Source organism: Cutaneotrichosporon oleaginosum, assembly GCF_008065305.1.
Source record: "Cutaneotrichosporon oleaginosum strain ATCC 20508 chromosome Unknown ATCC20508_contig05, whole genome shotgun sequence".
Classification (NCBI taxonomy): Eukaryota; Fungi; Basidiomycota; class Tremellomycetes; order Trichosporonales; family Trichosporonaceae; genus Cutaneotrichosporon; species Cutaneotrichosporon oleaginosum.
In genome coordinates, this window is record NW_027072174.1 from 2,150,611 (window position 1) to 2,163,008 (window position 12,398).

A 12,398-nucleotide genomic window follows, 5' to 3' on the forward strand; every position below is an offset into this window, starting at 1 on the left:
CCGATCGAGACCACAGTCTATCATCACTCGTCCAAAATTACGATCGCCTTGGACACCGTATCGCCAACTACCATCCAGTAATAGGCCTCGCTCTTTGACTCCCAACTCCCCCCCATCCCCCAACTCCCCCCATCCCCCAACCCCCCCCCCCCCCCCCCCCCAAATGCCTTCCCCCTTCCCACACCAGTCCGCCGCAGCGCGCCTCGCCGCTGCCTGCCCATTATTCGCTTTCTCCCACGTAGAAAACACGCCACTCGCATCCTTGTGAGAGTGGCAACCAATCCAGGGGCCCTGAGACCCTTCCGCTACGAGCGGTAAAGCAATCTTTTGCGTGGTAGTGCCTGGAATGCATCGGACCCCTCCTCCAACTCATGCAGTCCGGACGTGCAGTTGTGTGCATCTACTAACACGGCCACTAATGCCTGCTGCGCTTCCGCGGCCGGCTCTTCGCCTTGACGCTCGCGACGAGGTCGCTAAGCCCCTTCTCCTCCGCTTTCGAAGCTTTCTTCCCCTCCCGCCCTTCAGCGTGCTTCTCGCGCGTCCGCTTCAAGATCTCCCGATTCACACTCGTGTCCGTGTACTTGGAGTGGGTTGGGTCGAGCGCAAACGCGGGCTCGTCGTAGATTGCAGCAAAGCGCGGGTCCGCGACGTCGACGCTGGCGGCGAAGCCCTCAGGCCCAAGTTCCAGCTCCTTGGTCGACTTCTTGCGGTGCCGCTTGCGCTTCTTGCCCTCTGCCTTCTCGGCCGTGATCAGGTCCTTGAGGGCAAAGTGGCGCGACGGGTCGTCGACAAGGCCAGCCGCGTCCGCATCGAACGTGACTGTGTTGGGCTCGCCGTCGTCCTTGGCCTCCTTATCTTTCTTAGGCTTCCCCTTCTCCTTCTTGCCCTTCTTCGGTGAAACAGGTGCCGCGTCGTCGCTTTCGTCGTCGCCGAAGAAGTCGTCGCCGCCCATCGCCTCGTCTTCGCCCTGCTTGACCTTGTCCTTCTTCGCGCGCTTCTTCTCCTTCATGCGCATCTGATACCGCTGCAAGGACGTCATGTTCTCCTCGTCGGTGACGGCAGGGTTCGTGAGGCCCGGCTTGAAAGTGATCTCGACGGCGTCCTTCTTGTTCTTGCCCTTGCCCTTGCCCTTGTCCTTCTTGCCGTCGCGCAGCTCCGCCAACTCCTCCTGCCATGCCGCACCCGCTTTGCCCCACACATCGCCGTCGCTGGCCTCGAGCAGCGCACGGAGCTTCTCCTTGCGCTCGCGTGCGCGCTCCTTCTTGCTGACCTTCGCGGTGCCCTTCTCGCCCTCCGCTTCCGCTTCGGACGCGGAATCGTCCGACGCGGATCCGGCCACGAGATTCGCAAAGTCCTCCTCCTCGATCTCATCGCGCGTGAGCGCACGCCGTGTCATCTTTGCGCGGTTCGGGTCGTCTTGGTCCCACGTAAGCTTGACTTTCGAGTGGCGGAGGGCGTCCGTGACGAACTCGTTGCCCTTGTACCCCTTCGGTTCCTTGGTACACTCGTCGCTATTGTCAGCTGGGCCCGGCGGCGCCACTCACTGCACCTCGCTCTCTTCAAACTCCATGCCCTCCGGCACGTAACTCAGGTCAAGAATGTTTGCGGTCCGCTCAAACTCAGTCCCGTTCAGCTCGTCGTGCACGAGCTGGGCGGCAGGAATGGTGCTGAAGGTCGCTATGGCGTAGTAGTATCGCAGTCGTTCCAGCTGGTACTTGCGCAGCTGGTCCATGTCGATATTCTCCTCGTTGCTGACGTCGGAGAGGATCTCGAGATCGTCGAGCTCGGGATCAAGACCGTCGTCAGAAAGAACGCCGCTCTCCGCCCGGTCATTCTCGGCCTCCTCGTCGGAGTCATCCCCGCCCTTGCCCTCTTCCTCCTCGCTCTCGCTCCCCCAGTTCTCGTCCGCGTCGGTGTGTCTCGATCTCTTGCGGCCGGTACTCTCGAGCTTCCACAGCCCACCACCAGGCCCGGCCGCGTCTTCGGCCGCCATCCTCTCCTTCCCGAATTCGGAAGGGTAGATGCGCACGCTGAGGAGCCTGCCCGGAGGCGGAGGAGCGGCCTCACCCTTCTTAACGGGAGGCTTCAGGAACGAGTTGAAGATGGTGAAGATGTCGGCAGCGCGGAGGTGGTCCCAGTCGAGGTTGACAGCGGCGATGCGTGTCGTGGGCTCTGCGCCTTCCTCCTCTTCTTCTTCCTCATCTTCCTGCATATCAGGCTCGTCGTCCTCGCTCAAGTTGATGCGGGGGCGTCCCTCGTCGTCACTCTCGCTCAGGTCGACGAGTCCGTCCTCTCCGTGCGACTCCTCTTCCGAGTCGGAGGAAGATTCCGGTAGATAGCGCATCTTACGCTTTCCGCCAAGCTCCAGCTCGTCCTCCTCAACTTCACTGTCCTCGTCCTCTGAGCCAGAAGACTCGAGCACACCCTCGCCACGCGCGTAGTCGACGCGCGCTTCGTCAGGTGATGTTAAGCGATAGAAGCGCTTCATGCTGTCTTCGCCCGCGGTGGAGACAACCGGGCGCCCACGCTTGTCCACCTTGGCTGCTGTTAGCGCAGAAAGAGCGACACACGTACCCTTCGATGCCACCTTGCCAAAGTCCGCCGAGAGCGCATCCTTGAAACGCTCGTCGATCTCGGTCTTGAGCGCCTTCTGTTTCGGCCGGCGGAAACGGGGGTCCGTCTGCAGGCGCGCAAATCGGGCGTCCTGGCTCATATTGCAGAATGCTTGCTTGTGCTAGAAGATGGAGGGTGTCCGATAAGGAGGAACTGCTGGAGAGCTGGAGAGCGCCGGCGAAGCTCGAAATGTTGTCGACCTCCACTTCGCGTGCGGGACAAATCTTGCTCACGTGACTTGAGTGGCGACAATAAATGACGTGGGTGTGATACCCGCATGTAGTGACGTTGCTGCGGCGGTCGAGCAGTGAGCTAGATGCTGAGCATCGGTCACGACCAACCGCCAACAATCATGGACGACCCGTACATCCTCCAGCCCGTCCTCGCGGACCTGTACGACAGTCGTGATCTCCTAGACTTCTCTGCTCCGGGCACGCACCACATCACGACCTTCTCCCCCACCGCCTCTCCACCAAAAGATAATGCCGTCGGGTCGCTGTTCAGCAGCGTTGCCGGGTTTGCGGCCGGAGTCGGGGCGCGCGCCGGCATCGCGTCGCCACCCCAAGGGCAGGGGTCTGGTTCACCAGGATCGCCGGGTGCGTCAACTTCACCGCGCAGAGGCTCAGGCTCGGACACCGAGGCGCCTGAGCGCCCAGAGGTGCGATGCGTCGAGGGGTTCGGGGCCAACCTCTACGTTGGGGGTAGCGATGGTGTAGTCGAGTGGTGGGTGTATGACGGGAGTGCAGGGCCAAGCGAGGTGAGTCGGCCAAGCTCATTGTCCAGTGGTCGCCGAGCTGGGTTGAGCAGTGTTGTTCACTGCTCTTCTGCCCCCTTCTTGCTGACAATAGAACCGAGGATGGAAGTTGCAGAGGAAACACAAACTCTTCCCATGTCGACCCGTCAACCGCGTAGTGCTGCTTCCCAAAGTCTCGCGCGCTCTCATCCTCTCTGAAGGCACGCTCCACTCACTCAGCCTCCCGGGGCTCGAGCCTCTACCCTCCAGCTCTATCGCGCCCGTGCGCGGCGTGGTGAGTGTCGTGCTCAACGACGACGAGCTAGACTTGGCCGACAAGGACGGCGTGACAGACATGACTGTCGTTCTCGTGAAGCGCAAAGGATTAGGCATCTATCGCCTCGGCCAGCGCATGACCATGGTTAAGGAGATCCCCCTGCCCGCCCCTCCAAAATACCACGCACTCTTTTCGACCTACATGTGTGCAGCGCTGCCGAGCGAAAGTGGATTGACGTACTGCATAATCGATCTCTCGGACGCGTCATTGACCGAAGTCCTCCCTGTATCTCAAACAGATCCGGACGACAGCTGGGCGCCCAACCCAAACGTCGTTGTCATTCCTGGAGAAAATCAGTTCCTCGTTACTTCCTACACGGGAGCCAACACTATGGGCGTCTTTCTCAACGGCCAGGGCGATCCAGAGCGAGGCACTATCGAATGGGAAGAGCACCCGCTATCCATCGCCGTTGAGAGCGGTTTCATCATCGCTCTCCTCCGAAATCATACCGTTGTGGTACACAGCCTCAACGACCTCGAGAACCCCGCGCAGACCATCTCGCTTGACCCCGCGGCCGGCGTCTTTGCCCTATCCTACAGCCCATATGGGATATCTATTCGCGACGTTGTCCGCGACGAGCGTATGGTCCACACCCGCTTCACTCTGCTGAGCGGGGCATTAGCTCCGCCCATCTCGCCGGTTGAGAGTCCAGAGTTGCCAGTCGAGGTTTCGACAGCTTCTGAGGCTGATCCTGCGCCAGATATTGAGGAGCCAGCCGGCGGTTCCGGCCTCACTCCTCCGACTTCGCCAAAATTCGCACGACAGCCGATCACGCCAGTGCGCAGCTCCTCTCTCCTCTCCGCTTCAAGCGCTCGTCGGCCCCCTTTCTCCTCTGTGATCGCTGAGACGCTCGTCGTCGGCCGACACTCGATTCAGGGACTCGTGCCAACACCTGTAGTCTTGCGCCTGGAACGACTGTGTGAGGAGCATAGGGTGGACGAGGCCATTGCACTCGTCGACGAGGAAAGGCGACGCGGACGGCGGGGGGAGATTGATGTTGACAAGGTGAGCTCGCCTACGGGTCGCCCACTGACGCAAGGCGACCCACTCTGCCACAATTCGCTTCATGCACCAGTACCTCGCGTGCCACTTGCTCGTTGAAACTGTGTTTGAGCGCGCCGGAGACTACTTCATGCGTGGGAAAGTTGACCCACGGGTGCTGGTCCGCCTCTTTCCAGCTTACCGAGGCAAGACGATCGGCACAGCAGAAGAGGTCGATGTGTACGAGGGCTTGGTTCCAATACTCGAGGGGATGCGACCCGTGGAGGACATCAGTGAGTTATCCGTGTCGTTCCAGCTGACGTAAGTCTCATCATTCCTCGACCGCAACTCGCCGCGCCCCGACCCATCAGAAGCAGAGGAGCTGCGCCTTGCGCTGTACTACAGTGCGAAGAACATGCTCACGGAGTTCCTTCGGAAAACGCGCGCGCAGCGGCGCAAGGGTGGCTCTAGGGGCCTCGACTCGCGCAAGATCGACATTGTTGTAGACACTACTCTCGCTAAGCTTCTCGCCGAGGAGGGAACAACCCACGAGTTGCTAGCGCTGCTCGGGGGACCCAACGACGTTGTGCTACTGGAGCTCGAGCCCTTCCTTGCCCAGCGCAAGTATGTGTTGAGCACCGTCATGAAGAGCCAGGGGCGGATTGATCGGGTATTGGAACTGTTGAAAGAGTAAGCAGACAACCTCTACAGTTCTGAGCTCATCTCAGAATAGCAGAAGGCCCACCCGATGCCCTCTGCGACGACCCCGTCGGCGAGCTAGTGCAGACGCTCGACACTGTCGACGACCCTGACCTGTTGCGCCACTACGTCCTGTGGCTCGTCACTCGCGAGCCGGAAAAGGCGCTCAGCCTCCTCATCACGAAAGGCAGCGCGATAAAGGTGGATGACGAGGCTCTAATCACTGATCTCGGCGCTGTGGACAAGGACGCCGCCCATCAATACCTCGAGTACGTCGTGGTAGGGAAACGTGCTGGTTCACCAGCCTTGCACGAGCAGCTACTGGCCCATCTCCTCGAGCAGGCGGAGGAGATGGTCGCAGACGACGGGATCAGATACCACCTCGAGGAACTGGATGCGGAGTTCCGTCTCGCTGGGAGCACGAGCTACGCCGAGTTCTTCGCGGAGGTTGCACCCCCAACGCCCTTCAAGATTATGCGGCTGAAGCTCATGCTGTTCCTCCAAAATGCAGAGTACGACTTGGCAGCTGCGTCCGAGCGGCTGGAAAGAATCAGCGTTCTTGTAACTGAGCGCGCGATTGTTCTCGGCCGCTTGAATCGTCACACGGAGGCGCTGAGGCTTCTGGCACAGGACCTGCCAGATACGGTGTCGGCTCAAACCTACTGCACGTTGGGGGGAGAGATCATTCCCCCCAAGGTCGCCAAGGCGATCACCAAACATGAACCTGGCCTTGCTGGATGGGTGGCCATGTCCGAGGGTGGGAAGACGGACAACGTCGATGCGGGAACACAGCACCGCCTGATCGTCGAATTGCTACGCGCATACATGCGCGATTCCTCTGGCTCGGCGCGATCGGCGAGCTTATTGTCCGCACAGGGTGTGCATCTCGATGTGGATGAGGTGCTGGACATGGCCCCGGGTGACTGGCCTCTCGATGCTGTCACGACATTCTATCGCCGCAGCTATAGGCGTCTACTGCAAGAGAAGACCACGGGGTTGATTCTCAAGAGCATTGCAGCGGGACAGAACCTGGAGGTGAGCACTGGCGCGCCGAGCCAGCCTTCCGTACCCGTAATTAGGCGAACTGCAGCTGACATGACCAGACTTCCGAACGGTACCTTGACGCTATTTCGCACCTTCCGCCCACCACCCTACACCCGGCAGACGACGCCGAGAAGAGCATTATCTACGACGAGAAGCATGACATCAGCGAGAAGACGCCCGTCGAGAGCGACGGGAGCGACGGAACGGAAGAAAAGCTGCGCGCGCAGGAGTCTTATCCCGCCGCCAGGCTATCACGAATGTGATTGTGTAGCACAGATACCCTGCATAGGATGCCAGTCACGAGTCACGAGATACATGGCACTGTTGGCGTGATTAGGTCCAGAGGGTCCCAAGCATGGGCGAAGGATCGAGGCGGAACGTCTCCGCGCATATATTGTCTCTCAACCGACCTTTCACGCGAAGGATGGGAGCGGGTGGGAGCGGGTGGGAGCGAGCGGGAATGTGCACTGAGCGATGGACATGGTTTCGCGACGACCGAGTATGCCATCTTCTCGCCTGGTCACCCCCAAGTTCGCGTCAGCGAGGCAGGCCTTGTACCACGCGTAAAGGCGAAAACCACATCAGTCTGTTTAGCGATGTTGGACATGCCCACCGAGCCTAGCACAACACACACTGCTCGTAGATGCGTACGGAGTCGACGCCATGACATGTGGACTCGCGTCTCTGTTGACGGGAGTTGGCAGGGAGCCTGCGCCAGTGTCGCGGCGAGCTCGAACCAATGGCCTTGACGGCGGGCAGAGCAGCGACGTCATCCGTAAATGGATGTATGGGGTGTGAGAATCGCCTGCGCCCAGCCCCACTTCAAACGATGCTTGCGCACGTCCACCAAGCTGTCGGTCACATCTCCGATTGCGCGCATGACGCCGATGCATGTCGATTCTTGCGCGGAATGTGGTCGCAACGGTGGTATGAACGGTGCCTGGGGTGAGTTGTCCGAATCCACCCGAGGGACGTGTCACCGCGGCACGCAAGCCTCGGCAAAAATTCACGTGTCGGGCAGCGTGCGACGCCGTCAGCATTGGCGACTACCCCCCGGCCCCGGCGGGTGACAGCGCACCGAGCGGGGTGAGGTCAGCCAGCGAAAACCGGTCTAAGGTCTAAGCAGTACATCTAAACAACACAAGTCTACTCCTGGGCAGTGGAGGCGGCAACCTGGGCCTTGCGCTCCTCCCACCACTTGGGGTGAACGGTCACTGGGGTCAGCTATGCTCGGAGATGTAGACGGAGAGGAGATGCTAGTGTGGCACGGACACTCACTGAACTTGATGTTCTGGTCCTGCTTGATCTTGTCCCACGGGCGCCAGTCGCCGTGGCGGTTCCAGACGACCTCGGTGCCCTGCGACAGGCGGTAGAGGTAGAAGCCCGCACCGGCAACGGCACCGCCAACGACACTGGGGGTCAGCAAGGCGCCGGGGGGTGGCCGAAGTCGCCCTAAGGCTTGGGCGGTACTCACGCGAAGATGGGGTAGGTCTCAACTGGCACCCACTTGGAGAAGGCAGAACGGGCAGGCGACTGGCGTTAGCGGGCTCAACGGCCAAGCGCGGCGCCAAGTTGAGAGGAGCAGATCGGCGGTGTGGCGTGCCACATCCACCACACCTGCCCACTGCCCATCACTCGACTCACCATTTTGGGTGTGTACGGTACGGGGTGGCTGGAGCTGGGGATTCGGACGCCAAGGGCTCGAGTCTTATAAGCCTGTGGATGCATGCGCGCTGCACGGCTTGTGAGTGGACACTGAGGTGAGGTGTCACGTGACCGGATTTAGACGGCCGGCCGATTGGCGGAAATTTGACCCGGCGCTGTAAGCCCGCCAGGGCGCTTGCCCCGCCAAACACCACCGTCCCACCGCGTCCCGGCAGGACCAACCGGGCGCACCCACAGCACAGGGTAACGCCCCGCTCTGGCCGCTCAGCCGCCGGCTTTGCCGTCGTGGGGGAACTCGGATAGGACAGGACGGCGACGGCCCGTGTGGCCCCGCCCCGAGCCGATGTTGGGCTGTGTGACTCGGCGCGCGACGATCGCCGTGCCATGTAGGCGGTGGCGGGAGGCAGATTTTTCGCGCGATTGGCGAGGGGAAGGGGCGGGAGGGTGGGTCCCCCTCGTCTTACCTGGAGATGTGAGGGAGGTGTGGTTGTGATTGGTGCCACGAGATGGCAGAAGTGGGACCCCGGCTGAGCAGCTGGGCACTCTTGATCGTTTGATCACGTCTAAGCAGAGGCGGCGATTGGCGTGGGATCGACAGAACTACTGACTGAGTCCCCGCGGGTGTGCCAAGGTGGCGGAGGGCACAAACTCCGCTGCTCGGCACGACCGATGGTTATACTCGCCACCTCGCCAGTCGCCAGAGGCGAAATGGCCCATGCCGGCGCCGATGCTCGATACGTTCTGCATTGCCACGGCGCTTGGTCTGATCCCGCAAACGCGTCGGTCAGTGTGCTCAGATCATTCTGACTGCTCATGATGGTGGATGCCATCCCGACCTCTGGTGCGATGGCCTGCGTACATGTGGCACTCACGTGGATACCGCGGTTTAACTTGGAGTGGGGCGGGGGCTGGTTGCACTCGCGGATGCTTCAAGATGAGAGACTCTGCCGTGAGGCCTTGGGCTCATCACTTTTGACCGTAGACACCGCAGCAGCTGATCTTCAAGTCCCAAGTCCCGCGGTGAACGCAATAACAACACGTCGCCCTATAAATGCACTACCCCAATGCACTAGCACTACCCCAAGTCCTCCGCGCGCTTCCGCTTGGCCCGGTGGGAGGGCAGGTCGACGCGCGCCTCGCTCGGCTCGGGCACGGGCATGCGGTCCACCTCGTCATACACTTGCGCAAGGAGCGCGGCGGCCTCCTCCTCCGAGTCGGCTATTGGCTCTGCGTCGACGTCCACGTCCATCTCCTCGTCCTCGTCTTCCGCGTCTTCAGGATCACTCAACGGCGCTGCGTCCTTCGCAACATGCCGAAACCTATTACTCCGCGTCGCCTGGCTCTCGCCCTCCTTGCGCTCGCGGACGGCTGCTTCAGCCTGCCGCCGTGCCATCGCGGCGTGCGAGTTTGGCGCCGCGTCAATAGAGTGCATGATGAAGCGCTTGGCCGCGTCTTTGTCGATACGGTTGCGCACTGCGATCAGCGCGCATGCGGCTGGACACTCACGCTGCGGCTTGCCCGCCTCGGCATCGCGCACTTTCGCGTAGTACGTCTTGACGCGCTCCTGCTGTCAGCTCGGCCGCGGGGGGAGGGGCGGACGCACGAGCTCCGGCGCGACGCCGTGCGTGTCGGGGTCGATCCCGCGCGTCTTGAGGTACACTGCCGTCAGCGGGGCGGGGCATGTACGCACTCCACACGAGGTTGTTGATGGTGTATGCGATGAGCACGTCGAGCTTGGCGCGCTCGATGGTGCCGAGCGCATCGCGGGTTTCCGCGAGCGGGCGGGCGAGGAGGGGCGCGAGCGCCGACTCGAGCGTGTCGAGCGAGACGGAGAAGTCGCGCAAGGTCGCGGCGGGGTCGGCGTCCATTGTGATGGGGAGGTGAGCGGCTGGGGGCTGGAGTGGCAGAAGAGGAAGAGGGGTGGGACAGAGATGGGGGAGGGATGGCAGGTTGACAAGGCTTGAGATTGAGTGTGGTGAGGCTGTTGATTTAAAGGGTTGACGTAGAGCCTACCGGCGAATTGGGGTGGGCGGTAACACAACGGGAGAGACGTTGGAGAGAGAAGTGAGGCCGGTGAGGTAAATGAGGTGGAGACAATCACAGCCAACAGCCAACAGTTCCGGGAAGTCTTAGTCGCCTGATCGTCTGTGATCCGGATGTTGAAGTGGAGGTCCAGAGTGGAGGTCGTCGAAAGTTTTGGTCAACACGTAGGTCGGATCCCCAACTGCTATTGGTCGTCCCATCAGAGACGCCATCTCACCTGCACAACCACACAACGCTACAGTCACACGCATGCATATGCGCCAGTACAACACCGGCCTACGGAATCTACGAGTACAAGCCTTTCGGCATCAGATGGTCAGATTGGGCCGCCTGGGCCCAGGCAGATAGGGCATGCTGCAGAGCGAGCAGGCCAGGCAGGCAGGCATCCATAACCACAGCAAGCTCGCGTGTAAACGCAAAATCGACTCGCGCACAGTCAATCAAGACGCTCGCTCCATCGCACCGCAGTCCGGGCAGACGGCCCAGAGACTGCGGCCGCCGGACGGGTCGGGGTAGTCGCTCATTTTGAGCTTGGGGATGGAGGTGCACTGAGGGCCGTGCTGACTGCGTGCGAGCTCGACAGGTGTGGCGTCCTCGCCCAAGGGTGCAGAGGGGGACGGCTGCATGAGACCGGGAGACACGGGCGGGGCGAGGTTGGTCGCGAAAGACTGCGCCGACCACGCCGTCTGCGGCGACACGTTCGCGGGGTAAAACGCCGACGGGTTGTCGTCCATGGCCGTGGCCGGGTAAATGTCGAGGTTTGGGTAGCCTTTGCTGTCGTCGTCGCTCATCTCATCCTCGTCGGCGCCGGGGCCAAACATGAAGCCACCCGAGCCGCCCTCGGCGTACGAGTACTGGGGAGGCTGACGAGTAGTCTCGGCATCGTCCATTTCAAAGTCCATGTCATGGTCCATGACGTCCGAGGCTGATGCCGAGGTGGAGGCATCGGCGACCAGGTCAGGCATGTTGATTGGGAATGCAAAGCCCCCTGGGCCCTCGACTGATGGAGGAAGAGTACGAAGATGCTGGTGCGTGAGCGGCGCTTGCGCTTTGGGTCGATGACGATTACAAGGGGCACCAGGCAGCAGGCAAGCAGGGCGTCGCCGTGCCGCATGTCGGCAGATAAGCGCTCCGCGGCACTGCTGCAGCGGGACTTGGCCAAAAAGTAACAACCAGCCATTCACTTGGTTGCTTAACCCACGGGACCGGGGTGACCGAATACCCTGGTTTCCTCATACCCTTTTGACGCGCCTCAAACCTCAATTGTGCGACTCACCTTTGTAGCATCGAGACCCATGACCTCGTCCTGGTCGGGCTCGTCGTCGAATGTGCGCTTGCGCTTGGGCTTGGTGGACATGCCTGCGAGGGGCTGGGGGATCTGCTGGAAGGGTGCAAAAGTGGTCATTGTGGGTGTGGGGTGGGTTATGGCAGAGCACATGCGGCGGGGGGCAGAGCACGGAGTGGAAGTGGGAGTGGGAGTGGGAGTGGGAGTGGCAGAGGCCTGTGGTGGTGTGCGTGTGAGAGGTCTGTCAAGTGGTTGAGTGAGTGAAAGTGGAGTTGGTGAATGACACTGGAGGGAGGGTGGATGGATGGATGTACAGTAGGTGCCGAATATGAATCCAGGCACAGCGAGTTGATCGATCGCGAGGACGCGTTATAGGATAGCGTCGCGTGCCGGGGGGAGGGAGGAGGGAGGGGAGGGCAAGAGAAAGTAGATTGGAAGTGTGAGCGAGGTGTAAGCGTGTGAGCGTGTGGGCGTGTGGGCGAGTGGGGGGGCAAGTCAAGCAGCCTTTGGAGGAGAGTAGTGAGATGGATATGAAAGAGAGAGAGAGAGAGAGAAGAAAGAGAGGGAATTGAGCGAGGGCTGGTTGGGATATTGTATTCCTCAGAGTAGTTCCTAATAATCATCCGACTGGATTGATCTGGGATTCCAAAGTGGGGGGCACACACAAGTTGATCTTTGTGGCGGTAATCAGGTGATTTCCCATATCAAATTGGCCGCGCACCCCGGAAGCAGGCTGGATCTCAAGATCACAACTGTCCTCATCCCTGACCTACTTTTGGTCATCCCAATTCCCCCTCGGCTCTTGTGCCACTCCCCGGCCACATACAACAATCAAGGCACGTCCGTTCCAGGGTCTGCAGTGAACAGGCACGCCACACCCGCCATCTCATCTCTCTCCTCCCCCGCCTTTGGATCGGGCTCCTCGGATTCTCGGCCGCTACTTGCGGCCCCTGATTATCGGATCAACTCGTCGAACGGGGGACACGCACGCTCCATCT

General features: G+C 60.9%; 5 protein-coding genes across 5 annotated transcripts; 1 reads left to right on the forward strand and 4 right to left on the reverse strand.

The window, feature by feature from the left end:
* Positions 1-415: 415 nt before the first annotated feature.
* On the reverse strand, positions 416-2,713 carry COLE_06381 (uncharacterized protein; the record flags this gene model as incomplete). The annotated part of the gene is made up of 3 exons (XM_018425871.2): positions 416-1,511; positions 1,545-2,541; positions 2,575-2,713. 3 exons carry the CDS (start codon positions 2,711-2,713, stop codon positions 416-418), a joined length of 2,232 nt encoding a protein of 743 aa, XP_018274863.1.
* Positions 2,714-2,965: 252 nt separating this feature from the next.
* On the forward strand, positions 2,966-6,670 carry COLE_06382 (uncharacterized protein; the record flags this gene model as incomplete). The annotated part of the gene is made up of 6 exons (XM_018424686.2): positions 2,966-3,370; positions 3,462-4,688; positions 4,723-4,957; positions 4,991-5,354; positions 5,393-6,398; positions 6,467-6,670. The coding sequence occupies 6 exons, from the start codon at positions 2,966-2,968 to the stop codon at positions 6,668-6,670; spliced, it is 3,441 nt and encodes a 1,146-aa protein (XP_018274864.1).
* Positions 6,671-9,147: 2,477 nt separating this feature from the next.
* Positions 9,148-9,940, reverse strand: COLE_06383 (uncharacterized protein; the record flags this gene model as incomplete). Its single annotated transcript, XM_018424688.2, has 4 exons — positions 9,148-9,545; positions 9,579-9,636; positions 9,676-9,731; positions 9,763-9,940. The coding sequence occupies 4 exons, from the start codon at positions 9,938-9,940 to the stop codon at positions 9,148-9,150; spliced, it is 690 nt and encodes a 229-aa protein (XP_018274866.1).
* Positions 9,941-10,555: 615 nt separating this feature from the next.
* Positions 10,556-11,520, reverse strand: COLE_06384 (uncharacterized protein; the record flags this gene model as incomplete). Its single annotated transcript, XM_018425665.1, has 2 exons — positions 10,556-11,140; positions 11,392-11,520. The coding sequence occupies 2 exons, from the start codon at positions 11,518-11,520 to the stop codon at positions 10,556-10,558; spliced, it is 714 nt and encodes a 237-aa protein (XP_018274867.1).
* Positions 11,521-11,537: 17 nt separating this feature from the next.
* On the reverse strand, positions 11,538-12,023 carry COLE_06385 (uncharacterized protein; the record flags this gene model as incomplete). Its single annotated transcript, XM_018427109.2, has 1 exon — positions 11,538-12,023. The coding sequence occupies one exon, from the start codon at positions 12,021-12,023 to the stop codon at positions 11,538-11,540; it is 486 nt and encodes a 161-aa protein (XP_018274868.1).
* Positions 12,024-12,398: the final 375 nt, after the last annotated feature.